This window comes from Dryobates pubescens, chromosome 22, assembly GCF_014839835.1.
Source record: "Dryobates pubescens isolate bDryPub1 chromosome 22, bDryPub1.pri, whole genome shotgun sequence".
In the NCBI taxonomy this organism is placed as follows: domain Eukaryota; kingdom Metazoa; phylum Chordata; class Aves; order Piciformes; family Picidae; genus Dryobates; species Dryobates pubescens.
Window position 1 is genome coordinate 10,487,147 of NC_071633.1, and position 22,600 is coordinate 10,509,746.

The 22,600-nt window shown below is 41.3% G+C and overlaps 1 protein-coding gene across 1 annotated transcript in view; it reads right to left on the bottom strand.

Annotated features, from left to right (window-relative positions):
* Positions 1-962: 962 nt before the first annotated feature.
* SWAP70 (switching B cell complex subunit SWAP70) overlaps positions 963-22,600 on the bottom strand; it is a 37,383-nt gene continuing 15,745 nt past the window's right edge. The window contains exons 4-12 of the mRNA XM_009905108.2: positions 14,267-14,494; positions 12,216-12,362; positions 11,869-11,977; positions 10,363-10,544; positions 6,813-6,920; positions 5,180-5,346; positions 3,867-4,065; positions 2,245-2,341; positions 963-1,528 (exon numbers count right to left, since the gene is read on the bottom strand). Coding sequence (XP_009903410.1) covers positions 1,416-1,528; positions 2,245-2,341; positions 3,867-4,065; positions 5,180-5,346; positions 6,813-6,920; positions 10,363-10,544; positions 11,869-11,977; positions 12,216-12,362; positions 14,267-14,494 — 1,350 coding nt within the window. The 3' untranslated portion in view covers positions 963-1,415. The remainder of the gene's footprint in view (positions 1,529-2,244; positions 2,342-3,866; positions 4,066-5,179; positions 5,347-6,812; positions 6,921-10,362; positions 10,545-11,868; positions 11,978-12,215; positions 12,363-14,266; positions 14,495-22,600) is intronic.

A 22,600-nucleotide genomic window follows, 5' to 3' on the forward strand; every position in this document is an offset into this window, starting at 1 on the left:
AGGATCAGTGCTGTACACAAATGCACTGGTCAGCCATCTGAAAAACTCACTTCCTAGTTACTAAAAATAATTTAACATTTAACTGAACTTAAAAGCAGGTGCTAAGAGATGGGTGTCTGTGTTCAGTGTGCATGCAAAGGTCAAAGCTGACTAATACACCACTCCAACAGGCACCTGCTCTTCAGCAGGGGGGACTTAGTTCTGTCCTGTACTGGTTTACTGTTGCTTTCTCTGGTGTGGGAGATCTGCAAAGGAAACATCACACACCTGTGCCTTTTGCCTACAGAAAAAGTAGTAACTACCTTTGCCTTTGTCCCTGGAGAGAATTTTGAAGCAAAGCAGGTGGCTCTTTGGGAAGCCTTGTTATGGGAAACACTGGAAATAGTTTACTGACAATTTTCTTCTTCTAAAGCACTGTTGCTACACATTGATAGTTTTTGTCTACAACTAAAATGTCAATTTTAGTTTTCCTCTGGCTTTCCTTCTTCCTTTTGTTAATCTGGCTCAAATTAAGACGAGTGCTGCATCTAAACCAGTGGAATACTGTAGCCAAGTTTCTTGCACAAACAGCCTTGCTGCAGCTGGTGTTTGGCCTGTTTGTGCCATCATCCTCCATTCAGCTGCTCTAGAAACCTGCACATGAGAACTCTGCATCTTTGAAACTACAGAGAACTCTTGGGGTAGGGGGGTGGGGTGGTATTCATTTCTAAAGTATGAAACAGCACAGGAACACTCTTGCATGACTCCTTTTTCCAAATACTTTTCAACAGCTTTTGCACATGCCTATTTCCAGTTCTTCTGTTTGGATTTCCACATACAGGACCCAACATCAGCCCAGCCAGCAGAGACCCAGCGATGCCAGTCTGCCCTTGCTAAGGAAGAACATATCTGAGTGCTAAGCACCATGCAAAGAACAACAGATGGGAAAAAAATAACAGAAAAAGGAAGGGAGACTCAGTGGAAGAAAAGGTAATGCTCTGTCTCAGTGTTGGACAGAACCTCCAGGACCGCTTTCCTCCTGGGCTTAAATTACACTAACTGCACAAATGACAGAATTGTTTCCCTTTTTGGAACGAGGGTGACACTGCTTGGTGTTGGTTAGCTGTGGTGAGATTGTGACAGGCTAGTACAGAAGCAACTCTCTCCCTACGTACGTTTAAATAAAAATATTCAGTTGAAAAGTTTTGTATAAAAGAACAGAATTTCTAGAAATGTGAGGGACAACAATTATTCTCAGACACCATACATTATAATTACTGACCTCTGAGCAGGCACTCCTATGTAACAAACAGTATTTCCTTTGTGGAAAGGCCCAACCTGCTGAGCAAACTAATCTTTAGAAGCAAGAAGCTGCTCTGTGCAAAGCAGAGTGAATGAAGGTGGGCTTCTCACGAGCGATCCATCAGCTGCTGCTGTTACTCAGAAGCAGCCTTTTTCCCCCCTTTCCAGTTCTTTTGTCTTTGCTCAAGTTCAGCTTCAGTGAAGGCCGCCGGGCCCCAGTTTGTGATTAAGTGAGGATTCTTGGAGCCTGGAACACAAAGCATAATACTTGAGACAGGCACTTCTGACGGAGACATTGCTCGCTCATTGTGGGTGGGATAGGCCATGTGACAACTTGGTAAGTGCTATGTCTTCTATAACTGGGAACCTTTTTGAAGGTGACCCAAGGACCTGCCTAACCCAGGAGAGAATAATGCCTGGGACACGGAGAGTGAAGGTGCTTAAGAGAGAGAAGCTGTCAGTTGCTGCAATCTTTTACATCCCCATCTCTTGACTTCCTTCTCAACCTAATTAGTTGTGTCCTAATAAACCCCTCCTCTTCTTGCCTTAGAGGTGTCCTTAAAGGAAAAGGATCTCTCCAACACTGCATTACAAAGCCACTTTCTTCTGGGTTGGCATGCTCTTAATTAAGCTAAAAAAAATTGACCTTTTCCTTAAAATCAAGTAATTCAGCTATATTTACTTCATATTTTAGGCTATTAACATTTATGCAAACTGCACTGAACACCCAAAGCATGCAATGGGAGGGTGATCCTTGCTTTGTTTCAAATAAATGATTGTTACAGTAGAGCAAACAGGTAAAAACTTGAAAGTTACCATCAGCAGTTCTCACAAACGAGGCATTTACAGGCTGCTGGGAAAGCAGTAAGCTACAGGAAAAGGCAGAGATGATGTAGTGATCATCGCAGTAAACGAGGCAGAATGAATACTTGTTTTTTTGTAACCCCTCTATTGATAACTTACCTGGCTCTATTAGTCGAATTAATCCCTCATGATGAGCTACTTTATCCTTCCAACTCTTGGTGTTATTAGCTGCCATTTCCAACTTCTTCTTAACCTCCTGAAAGAAGGTACAGCCCATTTAAAATCAAGGACAACTCAACTGTGTTTAGATTTGAAAGGGTGTTTTTTCTTTTTATATAAAGAGAGAACCAGACTAAGGCAGTGCTCCATTTAGTGCAGACAGGAGAACCTAATTTTTAAACCATCCTAAGAAATTTAGTCAAAATCTATCATTATTAGCTGTATAAAAAGCAAGCTGTCAAAACTGAATCCAAAAAGAACCAGGTTTTGCAAGATTCTGTAGTTGCATAAGCCCACAGGGCCAGTCTTCATAAAGACTGACAGAAACTACATAAACAGTAGCTTCAAAACAAAAAGGTGCATGTTCTGTTCCAACCAAAGAGCAGCTAATGGGCATCTCTCACTATCAGAAATCACAAAATACAAGCAGGGAAAAGGGCCACTGCTGTTACACCCACACAAGAAACAGGGGTGCATAAGGCTAAACCGGTTTACTTATTTCTGGAATAACAAGTCACCTAGGGCAGTGAGCTACTGCAGCATTTGTTCGTAGTGGGGAATTTGTTTAGTTGGTTTTGTTTGGGGTTTTTTATGTCTACTGTACTCAGCAGTTCCTTTGGAGTAATAAATTACGTTTCATATACAAAAACCCCAAGATGCCATGTAAAACAAAAACAAGTGTTAGCCGTAAGCAATCCAGTAGTGATAGTGTGAGATGCAATTCCAACACAGTAAGTTGTAAAAAGGTCAGAACTGTCACACCTGGGCCCTTCCTTGCAGTCACCACAGCCTTTGTGTTCTGTGCCCGTTGAGACAGCTCACTAGCTCATCCTTCACAGAGCTAACCTCAAGGGCACAGCAACAGCATAAACACGCTTCCTAGTTAAACAGGAATCCAGTCCTGTTTTTTTCCCTCACCTAAATACACAGGATCAACTCCTCCCTAGCCCTAGAAAGCACGCAGCACCTCAGAGTTTACCTGTTCAATTACAGTTCTTATTTTTTCCATGAATTACAACTACTGGCCTTCATTGGAACCACTCAGCAGAGCCAAGAGCAGGACACAAGGTGCTGCTACATGTTGAGGATTTGAGATGATTCATAGCTATCCTTGACATCAGTTTAGTGCTCAAACACCTTGTTGAGGAGCAAAGTCAGTAGCACACTGACTTTTCATCTCTAGAAAACAATTTTGTCCAATGACATAATCAAACCACTGCAGGGAAACTAATCCAAAAGCACAAGGTGTTTAGTTATGACAACAATGATTACGTAAGAAGTTAGTCTGCAGTAGAAGACAAATTTATGGGTATGACTGAGCTGGTTTGCATGCTAAATTGGGACAAAAGAATAAAGGAGGTGGTGTGTCTGAAACATGTCCTCTCCCTCAAATCTATCTACAGAGTTAGGCCAAAAAAACCCCAGCACAGCTGTCCTACCTGTTACTGTATTTCTTGTGCCATACTAATCCTTAAAGAAAAATTACACTGATGAACTTCAAATTCAGTTGAACTGCTCAATACCTGGTTAAGTATGAGAGGCTGATGAACAGAGCAACTGACCTCATATTGCTCAAGGGCCTCCTTCCTTTCCAGTTCAAGTTGTTCTAGTTGCTGCATAGCAACTTGAAGAGCCTGTTCCTTTATCATTCTCTGGTTTTCTAGCTCTTGCTTCTCTGCTTCTGTCATCTGAATGGTCTGTTGCTGCTCCAAGTGCCATTTTTCCAATTCAGCTCTCTTTGCTGACTCCTCTTCCAGTAATCTGCAATGGGGATCACAATGTTAACTGCACTTTAAAGCTGTATTCATTATGTAGAATGTGTGGTGTGAGGAAGCCAAGCTAGTTATTTTCTTTCCCCTCCCTTTTTTTTTTTTAATACTTGGGAAGCAGGGGAATAATTATTGCTTGCTGGCTTTTCTTCAGTGTAAAGATGAAAATCATGCCAGCAGTGCAAGCAGTCTGACTGCTACAAAGGGCTATTCAGAAACTTTACTCAATAATGCAAATAGACAAAAAACCACAGAGGCAATAAGCATGCTTAAGCTGTCTCTATTGCCTTGGGACAACTGAGCATGTGAAGAAGCAAACCACACTGAACAAAGCCCATGTGAGTAAGAAGAAACTTAAGCTCTTATCAATTGCAATTTAAACCTGTGATAAAATACAACAGCAAGTTATGTTTACACTTGCTGCTTTACAAAATACACAGCTGAAAAGTCTGTGGAGAGTGACCTCAATTTTTGAAATGCTGACTTGTGTAACACCTGATGAAAACACTTCTGACCGCTGAAGACTCCCACTGCTAAGGGCTAAGCAACTGTATTTAAAAAATCACAAATACCAGCTATACTGAGAGGAGACCTTCTTACTCCCTGCAGCTACCTGAAAGGAAGTCATAGCAAGGTGGGGTTGGTCTCATCTCCCTAGTAACAAGCAATAGGACCAGTAGAAATGCCTGCAAGTTGCACCAGGGGAGGTTTAGGTTGGTTATTAGAAATTTCTTCACTTTTGAAAAGGTTCTCACTGGACCAGGATCTTCAGGGAGGTGGTTGAATCCTATCCCTGGAGATGTTTACAAGATGCAGAAATGTGGTGCTAAGGGACATGGTTTAGCACCAGACTTGGTAAAGTTAGATAACGACTGGACTCGATGCCCTTAAAGGTCTTTTAGAACCAAAACAATTCCATGATTCTACCTTTCATAGCTTAAAGGAGCAAAAAAAATAATCTATCCTGCGTTTGGACTTGTAGCTAGTCTACTTCTTCTAGCAGCATGTCCAAGATGCAAACAATCTTTAATATTAGGGCAAAGTTATTTATTATTTTAAGGGGGAGTGGGGAGTTGAAATACATCTCTACTAGGTCAAAGGCATACCTGGCCTGAAGTTTCCTTACAGTCTCTTCATCTTGGCGTGCCTGCTTCTCATCCTCCAAAGCTTCCTGTAGCTGTTTGTACATTTCTTCCAGTTCACGTACTCTCTGTAAGTACTGTTCCAGTTCAGATGATTTCTGTGCAACCTGCTCTTCCATTTTTTGTCTTACCTATCAACACAAATTGAGGACATCTATAAGCTACCATTCAACTCACATTCCCAAATTTTAGAGGAATTGCCAGGTTTCTCCCAGATAATGTTTTCAGCAACAAACCTTTTCCTGCTGCCTATAGAGCAAAAGTGATAAAAAAGTGGAGTCTCAATTTGTAGATGTGTAACTAAGAGCATTAATATAATAATTACCTACATTGCCCTACTTTGTGCAGCACAGGATTTTACAGGGGTTCATACCTAACTTCAATCTGTTTGATCTTGTCACTTAATTTACAGATAGATGCTAAACTGAAGGAAAACTTGTAGTGTGACCAGACACAAAGGTCAGGCTGGTTTTGTTACACTTTTTCCACTCCTTTTCTCAGGCACAAGTCCTTTAACAATGTATTCCACACACTTGTATCTGGATGTTGCCATGGGATGGATAAGGGAGCAGAAATTGGCTAAGGTGGTTGTCTTTGCTAGACGAGCAACTATACAAAACCCAATGGTAAAAGACAGAGGAAGGTGGGCGGATGCTGCATATCCACAGTCACTCAGTCTCTCATCCTTATTGCCCCCTCTTTCCACCGACCAGAGCAGAAAACCAGGGGCACAGCAGCAGCAGAGCCATCTTCCCACCCAGACCCTCACTGTACTGTGGACAACAGCAGTCAGCTGGCTTTGAACTGAGTTGGGATAAAGCACCAAAACCTCAGCGTTCAGCAATACAGAGCATGTACTTCACAGAAGGTAAGCACAGCTCCTGAGCTCAGCAAGAAAGACTGGCTGTCAAGTGTGCTGGGATGGCATGTCCTGCTCCGCTGATCTGCAGTCTGCTTTCCCTCAGCTAACTGAAATCCCATTGACCCAGAAAGTGATGGTATTCAGGAATTCACACTCTGCCCATAAAGCAGCACTGTGTGCAGTTATGTTCCCAGGCGTTCCATCACATCAGCCTCACCATTTCCATTTCTCCAGTTAACAGAAAAGCCTGCTAGGCCTGGCAAAGCCCTTGAAGACCGAAAATCAGTTCTTTTGGAATTTCTTAATGTGGATTATAGTAGCAATGATGTAAAGCTACAATTTTGCTTTTTGTGTTTCTGTCAATGTAAAATACAGCTTTTCAAAAAGCAATAGTATTAGGAATAAAATGCATTTGGATTATGCCTGTTCATTTTTGCATGTTCACAGAGTATATACTGGCCTCAGGTTCTCCATCTTGGAAGACTGCAAGGAGAATTTCAATATAATTTATTCTTTTAACAGTGGAAAATTTTCCCAGTTTTTAACACAAATTGCAGTTGAGCTGTTCCAGTATTTGAATTCACTAGAAAAATATTGTATGCTATGTCTCTAGCAAATGCAACACTCCTGCAACATCTGCAGAACCCTTTCTGTGACCACCTGAGGAAAATCATTGCTGCTGACCTAGCTGCTTGTTATGTCTGACTGCAGCAAAACCTCATATGAACTACTTACCATTTTTTCTCTCTCCAGCTCCAAACTAAAGCGGTCTTGTAATTCCACCTGAGTCTGTAGTCTTTTCTTCTCTTCCTCAGCGGCACGAGCAGCTGCTGCTTCCAGTTGCTGGAAGAGAAGGGTGCAAGGTAGGGGTAAGAAAAGAAGGGGAAAATAATTTGTCAAAACTAAGATATTAGGAAGGAATGAAGTTTCGTTTACAAATGTCTGGCTTTTTACAAAAAACAGAAGAAACCTAAAGCATTAACAGGCCCCAGCTTCTTAATGTCTGAGCACAGTCTCGATCTCTAAGTAAAATTTCCAATCTCATTTGCAAGACAATTTTACCTTTACCAATGAAAAGTCAATTATCAGACTTCCTCTGACTTTGCTCTAAGTCCTGCTTTGCTCAACCAGTAGAGAAGGAAATGCAGTGACTTCCATCTAATACAGAAAGCTTTGCTGGAAAACCACATGGCAGGCAGGAGTGCACAGGAGTTCCAGCAGTGAAAACATGCCAGCATGCATAGAGTTCATACAGAAACATAAGCTGAGAAGCACTAAATTGCCATGGGAAAGCAGAAGTGCCACAGGTTTCAACTATAATAATTGCGCTATTGTGAATCACATCCCTTCAACATCCCCTAAATTGCCATGTAAGGTAAATAAAATTCTAGTTAATAATCATCCTTTGGTATTCTGGGAAAAATTAGTCTAGTCAGAACTAAAGCCTGGGAAACAGCTGCTGCTACCTTCACATGTTTTTGCAGCTAAACTTGGTTTGCATCATGATTCCACATATAAATAGCAGTTGCAGTTTTCCCTTTCATCAGGATTTCAGTAGTGTGTATTTTCAGAACACACAGGTGGTTGGGAACATGCAAGTACCAGATAAAACTTTACCAATACTGAAACCAAAATTTTTCACAACATTTTCCTAAGAAACTTATCTGATTCTTCAGAGGAAACAGAAAGCAAGCACCCATCATTTGCAACACACTATGCTAGAGAAAGTCTTTCCACAGGCCTGCAGTCAGAACAGGACATCTATTTCCTCAGTATTTTTGGAAGGGTACCCCATTTGAAACTTAGCGTACATCCTAGGTGAACTAATGAGATGCTTAAACACTTAAAACTGCCAATCCAGAACTTTGATTCCTTTAAGTGCTTGCTCTTATTTCAGACTCTAGTCTGAAATAGATGGGAAGAAGGGAAGGAGAAGGCTTCTAGGTTGTTTTAGAGCTGTAGAAGATGGTACAGAATTGCTGTCCTTTGAAAAGCTTAAATGATGCCAGTCTTTTAGAAGTAGCATTGCTCCTCTGCCAGAACATACAAAGGCACATAATTGTAGTCAAATCCAAGATGCCTATTTAAGTGACATTTGATTTACTTTCCTGCTTTTGAAATTAAACAATCATTGCCAATAGTGAGATGAGAGGGAAAACAGACAGAGTCACAGGCAAGGGTGGGTGGCAGGGTTTTGCTAGAGTGTTCAACAAGAGAATAGTTTGTCCACTCTTTATCAGCAACTTCCTGCTTAATTCACTTCAGAGAACATCATTTCCTGGCAGGTAGGCAACAACTTGGTAGTTTAGGGAGAAGTCCCAAAAGTTTGGAGCAGGGAGGGAGGGGAAATCACAGGAATACACCATTCCAGCAGCGGTTAGTTAGCAGTCTCTGAACTCCATGCAAGACCTCAAACTGAAAGAGAAAGGACACACAAGTCTTGTGCATGCTCTCTTGCTAAGAAGAACTTACCTTTCAAGTCTATTCAGTGTGTGCATCTCAAAATGCCATTAAGAAATATGGAAAAAAAATCTATTTTAGAGAAAGGCTTTTGTTATTCTGAAATATTCTACTACAGGAGCTGTCAAAGTAGAAACAATTCTGAGAGTGCACTTTGGCAGCTGCTGTGTAAGTGATGGCTCACTGCCATTCAGAGCAAATCGAACTCTACACTTTCCAGAACAATTCCGTTTTCTGAATCCTGTACAAAGCCTCTTTCCTGATGAACATTTTTCCAGCTAATCAAAAACTTTTAAGTTCCTCCAACACAGTCAAAGTTCCTCCCACTTAGTCAAAGTGCAGTAGTTCATGTCAGTGACTAAACTACTCCCAGAAGCCATTTTAATCCAGCCCACTTCAAAAGGTGTTTCTTGCTGCAGCTCTTGTTTTACCTGTTGAAATTTCTACAAAAAGTCCCTGGAGCCTGTCAACAACCCACTGCTCCTCTGGGGATGCTCTCATGTTACCTTCCCCTTAACTTTCTCTCAAGAAAGTAAACTCAACACCAAAATCCAGCCTTATGATTTCTGTTAACAGGCATATTACTTGCAGGTAACAAAGGCTATCCTTTAAAGCAGAATTTGCACTCTGAATCTTAAACACATGGCAAATAATAGGTGCTAAAATTAAATTAATGTATTTTCCATTGTCAGACTCCATTAAGGCAAAGAAATTAATACCCACATCAGTACTGTCAGTGCAAGGTTAATTTAAAAGGCACATTTTTCCTAGCCACAAATTGTGACTTAATGACAAGACTTTTAAAAAGACGTATTTGGGATTGGTTCAGTTGCTTTCTAGACTCAGATTTATTTATAGCTTCCCACACCCCCACCCCTTGCCACAAAGATCACTAAGGTGTTTTCTGGAGGGCTGAAATTAGTGCTTTTCGTTTATGAAAACCTCTAGCAATGATGCAGACAGGAAGTACATCAGTGCTCTGTGGAGAACTGTTGCAGAGGTACCAGTTGTTTCAAAGGACAAGGATCCATCAGCATGGTCAGTCTACTGTCAAGAGTGGGCAGCCACAGCAAAGGTCCCCTGGTGTCTCCTGCCAGGCATTTAATTTCAACTAACAAGCTTGAATTCAGCAAGTCTGCTAATACTCAGACATTTCTAGTCCAGTTCTTAGGCTTTTAGAAGTCAATTCAGCATTTACAAGGAACATAGATTTTTTAACTGTTCATAAGTGGTTGTTGCTAGGTGTCTCAGCTCTACTCATCTCTCCAAACCTCTGCAATAAAGCCATTCTCATGCATGCTCACAAAATCACTTCCTATCTTTGGAATCTTTGCAAATTTCATTTTTATCTCTGGAAGGTACATTTGTGGGAAGAGTTCCCACACACAACTCACAGAACATGACTTTGGAAAACTGTATATAAAAAAGAAACCTGAATGAAAAGCCCCAAATTTGACATATCTAACAGAAAAGAAAAACACCCCCCCACACCCGCAACTGACTGAAAACTCTCCACTCGCCAGTGCCCAAACACCATCCACACAGCTGGGTTGTTGGCTTTTTTTCACATACCCTCACCAAGTATGGGGGACAGTCTGCTGTGCAGTCCCCAGAAAAGTGCTGCCATCAGTGCTGAAGGTTTACTGCAGGCTCAACCATCAGGTCTGCTTGCTTAGGTGGTTGACTCCAACACAATCGCACCTTCCCTAAAGGAGTTTACTCAATGTGTCTGAAAACCTGAATAGGAGACTGCTGCCTCAAAGAAGCCCAGCTCAGCCTCCACAACTGAACTCAAAGCGTGAAGGTCAGCAGCTCTCATTCCCACCTTTCGCACAGTCTCCAGCTCCTTCTGCTTGTTCTCATTGGCCGTTTGCAGCTCTTTCATCTGTCTCTCCAGCTCTTCTTGCTCAGCTAACAGCTTCTGGCGCAGTTCTTTTCGTTTCTGCCGTGCTGCTTTGTGGGGCGGAGGGCTCCCTGCCCTCAGCAGGCTTACAGTGGTCTGTATGGCTGGAGAGGAACATACAAGACAAGGGGAAAGGAAGAGAACACCAGTGAAGGGAAACGTTACACCTTCTGGATACCCTTAGTGAGTGAATACTTGTGGTGGTGGTTGTTGTGTTGGGGTTTTCTAAATGTATTTTTAAATCAGAAATAGCTGTTGTCAGTTCTCATCAGGCTAGCTGTCAACACAAACCCACAGTGAAAGACTTGGCTTTCAGTATTGGCTGTGTGCCACAAGGATAATTCCACGTCAATTCCAATACTGATTTTTAGCAGGCCACAGACATACAAATCATTCCATGCCTAGCTGCAAAAAACCCCAACCAACCCAACACTTCACACACATACCTAAGACTAACCTTAAACCCTTTATTCCTACTGATAGTTCCAGAGAAAAATTTCTCCCAGTAAGATAATAGCTCTCATTAACTTCTATTCAGTGAGGAAATATTCAGACAGCAAAGCTGAGGAGTAGCAGATGATTTTGGCATTTTATTCACTGACTACCACTGCGAAAAAAGATTTCCTTTTGGAAATCTCCTTGTGGAGACTCCTTCTCTAGAGAGTTTCAAGATCCCTCTGGATGTGTTCCTGTGTGACCTGTCCTGCTCTGGCAGGGGGGTTGGACTTGATGACGTTTGAAGGTCCCTTTTAACCCTTAACATCCTGTGATCCTATGAACTAAGTAATCAGTCATTGTAGCTCAGACTTTGGTGTGATTAGTGGCATGCTTTAGGTAAAGAGGGAAGTGCAACTGACAGCACCCATCTCCAAATATTTAAATGCTGCATGTACTTCAATGGCACTGGCAACAGGGGGTTTGCAAGGGCTTCTACCTCACTCTGCAAAAGATGCGTACAACTACCATCCAGCACCTATCTGGGAAGGTCCACACAGGGAGTACCTTCCCTGTGGGAAGAGAAAAGGAAGCCCCCGTTCCCCACCTTGTGTCTCACTATACTACCTCAAGCGAAACGGTAAAAGCAAGGCCAGTATTTTATGATGCCAAAGTGAACGACCTTTCCCTTTGTCTGCAAAAGTAACAATTCATGGAGTATTCTCCTCCCCATCCCTAGAAGTACACAAACAATGGTATCTATCCATTTCATTTTGTTACAGTTACTTATACTGAAGCACCTAAATGACAGGAAGCTATTCCCTTACAAGGATCCTTAGTTCATCCTGAAGCTCAGGTGCTTAAAGATCCTATGTGCCCAAAACAGACACCCCAAAAATCACAAGACCAAGAACTTCAAATGTGACTAAAGCACAGGTGCAAGACTTCAGCTTACCTTTAACTTTCACATAGCTAAGATCTTTGAAACCTCACCTTGAATCCACTCCTGCTTCTTCTTTTTATCAGAGGCACTGATCTCAAAGCTTTTATCAAAACATTTTATGAGAAAGAGGCATTTCTTTCCATCTTTGTCAGGCAAGGCCTAGAATGGATAACAAAAGATTAGCTTTACAGACACTGAAATTTAAGTTGTATTGTCAAGCCTTACGTATGTTATAGAGCTACAAACACCAGTACTAAGAACCCTTATAAAAAGACTGTTCACAAACTGGTTTTATATGAAGTAACAAAACTCTACTAGCAAAAGATATCTGCATGCAGAACATGATTAATTCCTCTGTAGAGAGATTAATAGGTTTTGGCATCGGGGCTTTTTTTACCTCTACACAGCAGTTGCCATCCAGTATGATGTCTCCCTTCTTGTCCTTTAAATCTTCGCTTACATAGTAGGAAATAATGTTGGGTTTTAGCACAAACCATCGTTCTGTCCAATTTTTCCTTTTATGACCTTTTTTCAGCATATAACCCTGTAGAAAAACAGCAGATCAGCTGAAAGGCCTGGCCTCTGTTGAACCTCCTGGTCTTAAAGGCCTACAGAAAAGTTAGCTCAAGACCCTAAATAATTAGCCTACACACTTCTAAGGGAAAAAAAAAATATCCAGGACAGTTGGAGCAGCTCTTTTGTTTAAAAATCAAAACAAGGGGAAAAAAATTAAAAACCCCAACCTCCCTACACATGCAGCTAATTTGTGCTCAGCTTTTCTAGCCAGTTGGACGTGGCCAGAACCAAGGCCATGCCTATTCCCCTGTGCTAACCCACCCCACACCAGGAATGCACAAAGAAATAGCTTTGTTTGCTGCCTTTGTACTGAAGTCTGAGGTCTGGGTGGTCACAAGGGTGTGTGAAGGACTCCTGAAGCTTCACTTTCATGCCTCGCAGAGTCTCAGTCATAATCAGTTGTTTTGTTCCTTCCTGACATGCTAAATTTGCTTTCAGAGCCCAGTCAGGCTGATACTTTCCCCTCAAATTTCTGCAAAACCTTGATACAATTGTTTTTTCTGGGCATCAGTTGGCTCTCATCGTCCAAGACCTCACTGACTGCTCTTGGGGAATCTTTGCACATTTGTGATCTTTGTCACAAATTTAATCACAGGTTTACTCTGAATCCCTTCATTCCCCAGACTGTCTCAATACCAGGGCTTGCCCCAGCCATGGTGCCAGACTTTGCACTTGGCAAGTGCGAGATAAAAGACCCAGGTAACTGTGCAAAAAAAAAAAAGAGCAGTATGAGACTTGGCTACAAAACAGTATCTCATAAATTTATACCCTACGATAATAATTTGCTGCCATAAAGAGGGCAATGGTGTGAATCAACAAGGTGTGATGGTATAAGCTGCAGACCAAACCATGATGTCTTTAAGTCATATGAGGAACTCCATTCTCCATTAGGCCAGAGACTGTCCAGGAGACAGGGGGCCAAATCAGAGTGGGGGGATAGAGATTGAAATCTGATTTCCTCACAAGTTTCAAGTCAAAGGACCTGACACTGGTTATCTTACTTCCATGGTATTAAACAGCTGAATTTTGCTCACAACTGACTACCTGTGTGTGTGTTTCCCAGCCCTCACCTCCAACTGCAACCAGCAGTCACCAAAAATAGAATTTTGCTTTGTTCTGTGGATATTCCAAAGTAATTTCCTGTGCTTAGACCTTTTGACGAGTTCTTCAAAACAGCTCAGGAAAGCCTGCCAAGAAAGTCTTTGTTTAATTTCCTAAGAAGCCATGAAATCAAAGATGAAAAGATTTCTGTCAGGTAAAAGTCAGTTTTAAGTGGCTCCCTAGGTAAGCTCTGCTGTGACCTCTCAGGTTTCCATGATATTAATACTTCCCATGGAAGAAAAGCAGTTTAAGTACAGGTAGGTTGTCAGTCATGCAGTCTGCTATGCAGAACAGGAAAGGAGATAGGTTTGGAGCTCTTCTACACCTGTTTGCCCTGTTGAAGTGGTGCAGCTTGGAAGGAGGCCTTTCATCTGGAGCAATTCCTTTGTTCAGACCCTCTTGTTTGAATACAAAGGTTCTAATTAGTACAACTTACATTAGCTACAATAAAACTGCAGTGAGAAAAAAGCATTTTCAATGCAACTTATTATGTCAGCTGTTGATACTAGTATAAAAGAGGCTGTATGTAAAGTCAGAGCATGCTGCTACCTTCTAAAAACCAAACTCCCAACAAGCAACTCATTCATAACACTGTAACAAGTAAACAACAGCACACCTCTTTTATAAAAATCAGCTCATATTAAAGAACCTTTACAAGTCATTTACCTTATTTGCCCTGCTCATTAGCCATTAGGGAGAAATTGAACATTTTCTCATTATGCAATAAATTGTTCTATCTACTTTAAAACATTAGTCCTCTGTGGTTCTTACCTGTTTGAGTACATCTAATATGAGCTCATTAAAAACTTCATTGATTGCCATGGACACTGTCTGTTGGTCCATGCCTTTACTAAACTGCCCACTTCCAATGAGATCAATCAGCTCCCATGCAGAAAGTCCTTCTCGACTGGTGTTAAGAGCAATCTTATAATGGTCAAACTGCTCTTGCTGCCAGCCTGCTCCCATTGCTTCGGTGAGTTTTTTAAGTAAATACTCAATCTGTACAGAAATACAAACAGAAATTAATCACTTTCAGCAGGCATGTAAATCAAGTGTTTCAGAGCTGTAAACTAAGCTTCTCTAGAGACTATCATTACAGCTAGATTCCTGTGTTCACTTGTAGGCCCCTAAACGTAGCAGAGATTTTAGGCTCCTGTTTCAATTGAGCTGCCAAGCCCATCCTGCAGCTACAAAGAAACAAAGAACTGAACCTGACAGTCTCTTTTAATATTTCCTATTTCTACAGAAGGCATGGGACCTTCCCTGCAACAGCTTCCAAAGTGTGATGACTGGAGTGTGAGAAAGCACCGAATTCCAAAAAGTACTCTTGCAAGATAAAAAGCAAACAAATTAGAAAAAGTAAGAAAAGGTGGCAGTCTTGACAAGAAGTGGAATGAAAAACTGACCAAGGTATGATCACATATTTCAGTCTTCACCTGACCCCTGTCTCCAGCTCTCAAGTACTCCATCAATGGACCTAGTCTTGAGAGATGTATCTAGAGCAGTAAAAGAATCAATTTTTCACGACCGCTTTTATTGTTTCCAAAATAAACTCTCCTTTTCCTTTAATCTTTCCTCATTCTGTAAGTATTACCATGCACATGGTAATAACGTTAGTCAAAATAAACATAAGAATGAAAAAAATATAAAAGGGAAAGGCCAGGTTTCTTCTTTTTTTATGTTGTTTTTAAACTCTCACTCTCTAACCGAGAGTATTTTAAACTCAGCCTATCTACACCTTTGAGCACACATAAAGTGCTTTTAATTGCTCTTTAAATAATAAAAAGAAAATGGTGAAAGCCTTCTTACAAAGACCTCTTACACAACAAAGTGAAAGCCCCATTTCTAAGTTTCTCTGACTGAAGTTGCAGAACACCATTTGCAGCATTTAAACCACTTCTGAAGACAGACTAAGCTAATGTAGCCTTCTGCTGCTGTGGGTAAGGACTCACTATGTTTCCTTACCAGCTTTGTAGGGAACCTGTCTGCTTCAACAGCTGGCCCAAGCAAACAGGAAGGCTCCCTGTGACCTCACTAAGGTGGAAGCTTGGGTAGAGGTTACTGAGCCCCACATGAGAGCACCATCCGGTACCAGTCCATGCAGTCATGGACAAAGCAGCATCCACCCCTGCTAAGGGAGTTCTCTATGTGCATGTGGAAATAACACAGATTTCCTTAAGTGCTGCTTTTCTGAAGGTCAGTCCTTCAGGACATTCTGATCCACTTTCAGTTTACCTAATTTAGGTGTAGTTTTGGAAACACTAAGTGACTCCAGAGTCTGAATCCCATCATAAAAAATTACAGCCTGAACACTTCTCATTTAAAAGTGGTGAAACTCAGAAGATTTCCAGGCCTTCTTTATTCTAATGACCAGGGCTGGTTGGCCTCTGCTGCTCAGCACTGCTGAGAATAATGCAATTTCTCCTACAGGTAAGAAAAATCCCAGCTGAGGGAGCCAGAGGATGCTTCACCATGCAATGTTTCACCACAGAATAAATGAACTTTACAGCTACAGCTCAGACTCACTTTTCAACCTATCTTGTTAGCACCCAGGAAGTCTCCACAGGAGATTTTTGAATATAAAGAAATAAAGGAGTGTTTTTTCCTACACTTCACTACAAAGAGTCATGGGCCTCAGGGGTTTGATGCATCACATATGCTAATTTTGTGGCTGCTGGTTCTCTCTCTTGCTTCTGATACAAGCAAATCCCTTCCTTTCCCTCCTATCTATGATCAAGAAACATAGAAATGTGTAGCAGAACACACTCATATGGCAAAAGAGTAAATTACCAAATTTGCACTATAAATAGGTGGGCTTTTCCCACAATTTCAGCTCAGTAACTGCTCTTAGTCTAACAGCCCCTACCATAGTAGCACATGGACTAATGCTACAGCAAAATGGAGAAGCTACTGAAAGTTGCCACACTGTTTAGAGCAAAGTCCCCACTCTGCTGAATGAGCAGGAAGCATGTTATCTCTCCAAGATGTGGCTGTCGTATCCTCCTCATAAAATATTAGGAGATGGTGGCTAACCAGGTACAGAACCCGCCTCCAGGGTGGGTACAGAAGTTTCAGACAGCACTGCTTTTCATCTCAGCTTCACCAAGTAAAGCATTTAAGTATTTTTAGCCCCTCAGGCATTTTTTACTGGAGAGGGAGGATCTGAACAGAGGCCTCTGCCAAAAATGGCATTCAAATCGTAGACAAGAGGTACCAGGTTTATGGTAATCTGCAAAAACAAGTTTCAGCTCTGCCATGTGGGGAAAGCACCCCCAGGAAAGGCACACCTGTGAGCCCGCTTCGCCCTGCTGCACAGGCTGGGGAGGGCAGCATGGGCCCCTGCTGCTGCAGTGCCAGGACTCTGCTGTGTTGTATTCACCGCTGCTCAACTCCCACTGTTCACCAGAGCAAGTCCAAAAGTGGTGCTCTGCAGTGATTCCATGCATGGCTCTGAACCGCTCAAGTTAACAGTGTCACACAACAGCAAGGGAATTTTAGCCTGACTTCGCAACCAGCTGCATCTATTCTTTTACAGCATTCCTGTGAAATTCAGTAACCATTTCCCTTAAAAATATTTTAAATATGCTTTGCTGATTTTCACTCTACAAAATTCTTAAGTTAAAAAAATAATCCAAGGCTTCTGAGCTTCAGCTGTCATAAATCCTCAGCATTCAGTTAAAGGCAGGAAGCAGCTTACTTCCTACTCCAGTCAAGTTTATAGAAAAAAACAAAAACCAAACCAACCAACCCCAAAACTCCCTCCATAGCAGGAAAGAACAATAGCACTGAGAACCTGTGTCAAAACAAGCCTCCTAAAACTTTGATGAGCTGAAATGAGCTCTGCCATCAATACAGGAGTAGCCTTTTTGCCCATTTTCAAAACACATTCTGCTACGCAGCTCAGTCCTCGGAGCAGCATCTTTTGTGAAATATGATCCTGAAAGCTGAAAGCTAGAATAACTGAGGCTTGATGAAGTTGATAATATACCTGCCAAAATGCTAAATACTAATGGGAAAAATAATAATTTTTTAAAATCATTGAAACTTAATAAGCATTAACTTCAAAATGTATGGTTCCAAGATTTCACAACATACTGCACTGCTTGAGGCATGCAGCTCTCACATTCCTTGGGTTAATGATCTCAAAGCACTAGGACCCAAGTGCAGACAAAGTGACATGCACACACACAAAATCATACTGAATAGACTTTTTTTTTTCCAGTTTTTGCACATGTCCTGTGAATAAAATGTGTATCAAACTAATGGTCTAGAAAAGAAGCAATGCAAAACCCTTAGCTAGTACACATTAGCATGCAATGCATTAAAAACAAAATCAGTCAACATATACTTTCCCTTCATGTAATTTGTATACGTATTGCCCTATTTTTTATTATTAGAACAGATTAAAACATGTATGTTTGTTGCTCCCCCATCTACAAGTTACTAGCATGACAGCAAATATCCTATAAATCCATTCTTCTAACTGAAAAAGGACCTGTGCCCATTACAGTTTAATTTCTAAACCAAACACTTGAATTCAAGCTGTGTCATGCATTTAGATAAGTACTTGGCTAACCAAAGTCCCCAGAAAAATTTTATCTAACCTGTCTACAGCAACAGTGAGTGTTGGGGAGGGGGGAACTTGAAATATGGAACAGGGTGAGGTAAGTATAAAGTAAGCTGGATCAGTTGGAAGCAAATAAGAGACCATTCACTATGTGCTCAAATGAGGAACCTCTGAGAGCAAGCCACATGTCCCCTCCTCCACAAAGAAACATGTCAACTCAGCAAATAACTGATAAATCAAGTCTACTGGCTCAAACACAACCTATTCATGCAGCCAAAAAGAGTGGCAAAAAGCAAACATGAAGCACTGTTTGCTGCTGTTGTGACTGGACCTTACTTTCAGATACAGACATAAAAACACCAGGGGGTTGCTGCATAGGCCAGTACACACCAGCTGGCTCACCTCTGTGAAAAAGTGTTTCCATCTCAACAGACTTTTTAGCCAGGACTTGCCAAGTGAAAAAACAAAACAACAAAATACAATAGAAGCTCTTAAACATGAGCTATGCATCCTGCTTGGTATCTTCTTTCAGAGGGCACTTTCTTTTCCATGGTTCAGTACCTATTGGTTGGTTGGCTTTGTGGATTATTTTTTTGGGGGGTGGGAGGTTTGGTTTTTGTTTTGTTTGCCCAGTAGCCCTGGCATTATCCTTCATGGGGAATGACATGTCAGACATTTCACATGTTTCTGTGGTATACAAGTGAGTCTTCTAAGAAGACAAAAAATGAAAAATCATGTCAAGGAGGGCTTCATGCCCAGCAGACGTGCTATCCTGGTTCATATTATTCAAACAAGGACTGTGATACTAACAGAGCAGATCTAAAAGGTCTATTCACGTTGTACAGAATTCTGTAGAAGCATATGTTTCTGGGCAAATGCAATCATATCCCCTTTCACAATCATCATCAAGACTTTACTCCCTTCAGAACATCACTTACTTTTAAATCAAGTATTTGTTTCATCCTTTCCACCAACAAAACTGTGTCAATTATCCAGTGGAAGCCATTACCTTCTCTTTGTATAAATTAAATTAAAATGAAAATAAATTAAGTAGCAAAATAAAGGAATCTTGAAAAACAGTGTAAAATGTAAACATGTACATCCCAAGGACAACTTGCTGCATTAAGCTGAAAACTGTCTTGCTTTTTACAGCAATCAAGGAAGAGACTTAATTAAATAGGAAGAACTGATGCAAATCCTGAATAAAACCCAAACCAAAACAAACAAACAAACACCCACAACTTTCTAACCATCAGTATCAACTTGTAGAGGTCACGGGTCAACTAAAGCCCCACACAAGCAGCTTTCATCCTAGTTGTATCAATTTTGCCTTTATTTCTGAATGGCCAAGGTTCAATTCCCAGTGTTTCATTCACTGTATCAGTTTCTGATACTAGAACACAAAACAAGGAAGCAAATATGATCATAAAAAAAGCTTTTTCAGCAGCCTCCAGATGAATCACCACTTCAGTCTAAAAACATCACCTCATTTTCAAATGCACAGAAAGCCATACAAGGTTTGGAGTCTCTTTTCCTAACTAGGAGGATTAAAAATGCCACACTAATACAGTTGAAAATAACTGCACAAATCTTCCTTTCTCAAGAAGCCAGGCTTAAAAAGCACAGGCAGCAAATATTTAAACATAATTTTAAAACAAGTTATGCGAACACTAGATTACAACACACACAAATATGCAGCTTGCAATGTACTTATCTACAAGTTTCACCATTAAGAATGGCTCAGAAACAAAGCTAACCACACACAACAGCTTTCAGGCAGCAAAGCATTCCCAGGGCTGCAGTCACATGTCCAGAAACAAGAAAGAGGAAGTGTTTGGAAACCTTTTTATAAACCAGAAAACGTCTGGTTAAACAATGCCAAGGCACCCAGATGAGTCTGCAACAACTGAGATGAGCTGAAGGAAAGCTCATAACAGACTAGAAGTATTTCTCCTCTCAAGGCTACAGTTCTCTCTACCTCTGTTTCATCTTCATGGGAAAGGTAGTAGTGCCTGCAAGACCTGAAGGAAACACACACTTGGATGTCTCCATCTCAGATAACCTAGTAGAAAAGATCACCTGTAGGAAAGGGAAGGAGCTCCCACGCATTCCCCCATGTTCTAGGCACATTATAGTGGTGCAGCTGCTTGGTAAAGCTCTGCCCACTGTGCCAGGGGGCAGTTCTGCTGTTAGCAAAGAACTGTGTGAATTCTGAAAGCTGTCCATCAAGTCTAATATTAACTACAGTGAACAAAATAAAGCTTTTTTTCCCCCTCCACTCTCAATCTGTATCTCTTTGAAATATCACATTTACCCAGTTCATAGAAGTGTTTTACCTTGTGCATACCAAAACAATTCACTTGGAAGATGAGGGAGCTTTCAGGTTTGATACCTTTTGCATTTCCCTGGGAAAATGCACCTCTGCTTTTGCACCTTTACAAAAGCAGGATTCGTGGCTCTCTGTTCCTTTCCAACTCTCCTAACTGCTCTCAGCAGCCAACCAGTTGCCAGCAGAAGCAGCACTGGAACCCAAGGCCATTACCAGCTGAGGCCAATGGCCTGTGCAGCCACCACTAGCTCCTGTCTCTCTATCTGACTTCTCATAACATAAGAAGGATCCCATCAAGCTTGAAGTCACATACCAAAACTGCACACCCCAACCCAAGTCCTCCATTCTGGATTTTACTAACCTCACTTCTCTCAAGTGTAAGGCTGCCATCTCTCCTTCCACAGTAGGTGAGGAACACAGAACAGATGTTGCTTTTGACTTTGTTTGGCCTCTGCTACATGAACAACTTTCAGCCTGTGACACCCCTCCACTGCTTCTAAATTCCCTATTTCTAACTGCTTTCCTCACTTTGCTCTTCTAAAGCTTTCTTTGGCCCATGTCTCTGAAATCTTTCCAAAGTGGCCTGTTTTCTTTCTCAGGTTGAGCTGCAAATGCTCCTAATTTGCCATCTTTTGCACACCTGCTCATGGAATCAAGACTTTCCTTTTTGCAGCCCCACCACAATTAGCTAAGGTGAAAGGCCTAGCACAGTTCCTCTAATGCAGAAGTACTCAGAGTGGGCCAGAGTGGAGGGACAGCACTCTCCACCTTTAGTCAGTGCTGTGCAAAGAAGATGAAACTGCACCCAAGCAGGAGAATTTTCCACATGAAATTGTTCAAGTGAGTCCAGAAACAAATTAAAAACCAAAGAGAAAACAAAAAATGTGAAAAATAAAAAAACTAAAAGAAAAATCAGACTCCCAAGCAGGTCTAAAAAAGCAGCTCTTCCGAAGAGGATGAAAAGAAGGCACAGCCACATGAAGCTATATTGACACATTCTCAGGAGACCTAAGGAGTTCTGTTACAATCATCCCATTCACAAGATGGGATGCCAAAATCTTCAAGGGATCACCCTTCCAACCTGAAAGTATGAGGCAAATTTCCTTGTTACTTATAAATGGGAAATAAAGTCTCTGAAATCCAAGAGCATGTGAGGTTGGAGGGAAGGAGGAGGTGAAACAGCTGGATCCCACACAAAGGACCCCAAGCCAGAAACGACAGAAAATTGTGCGTTGCAATATTCTGAGCCATCAATCAAAGCACCAGACAGGGAGGGAAGGGAAGTTTGTTCCTTGGCTGAGAGGATACAATCATCCCAGAGAAGTTTACATGGTTGTCACAAAACCAAACATCACAGAACAGTGATACTTTGATCACCTTTCTCTTCAGTTCTTCGCTTGGCAGTAGCCCACTCATTTGATACACGATGTGCAAGCCATTTTGTAATTGAGTAAAAGGATGTAACATAATGTGGTGAAGACCAAATATACAATCAGGTTTTGTTATGAACTCAAGAGGCACCAGGGTCATTTTGAATGCTATTGAAAGAGCTATTTTTAGGTAGAAATTCTCAGCACCAAGACAACAAATTCCCACAAAGAAAATGCTTTGCAAATCTGAAGTTTTGATTTAACATAACCCCCCAACACATAAGAGCACAGAAGGCAGATATGAAAAATCACATAGAGAAAAGGCAAAACTGACTAAAATTGAGGTTTTGCATCATCACTTACGGAATTTTGTGTAAAAGGGTAAATGAGTAAATGTAGATTTTTCCAGAAGCACAAAGAACCCAAGGAGGATCAGTGCAAACCAGAAAGGAGTGTGCTCAACAGATAGCATTCCCCCACTGGCTGATTTCATTACCTGTGTGGTCTAAGGCAAAAGGTTAGAGTGAATACAGGCATTGTATATGATAAGAACAGAGCAGCCTTTCTTTGCTAGGCTCTATAAGCTTTCTTTAAACAGTATTGCACAATTTAGATCTTTCTGTAATCAAAGAGATGCAGACACAGATCCACCCTAAGAATTTTAACAATAATCCAAGTAAAAGAGTAATACTGGTTAATCCTGGACATTAAGGATGGGAAGAAAAGCAAACAGCAGCAGCTATGAAGTATGGAAAAACTTTTTTAGGTCAAAGCCAACTCTGCCAACAAAGACACACTGCCATCACCTGGCATCAGCCACAGAAGGTGGCGAGAATGTG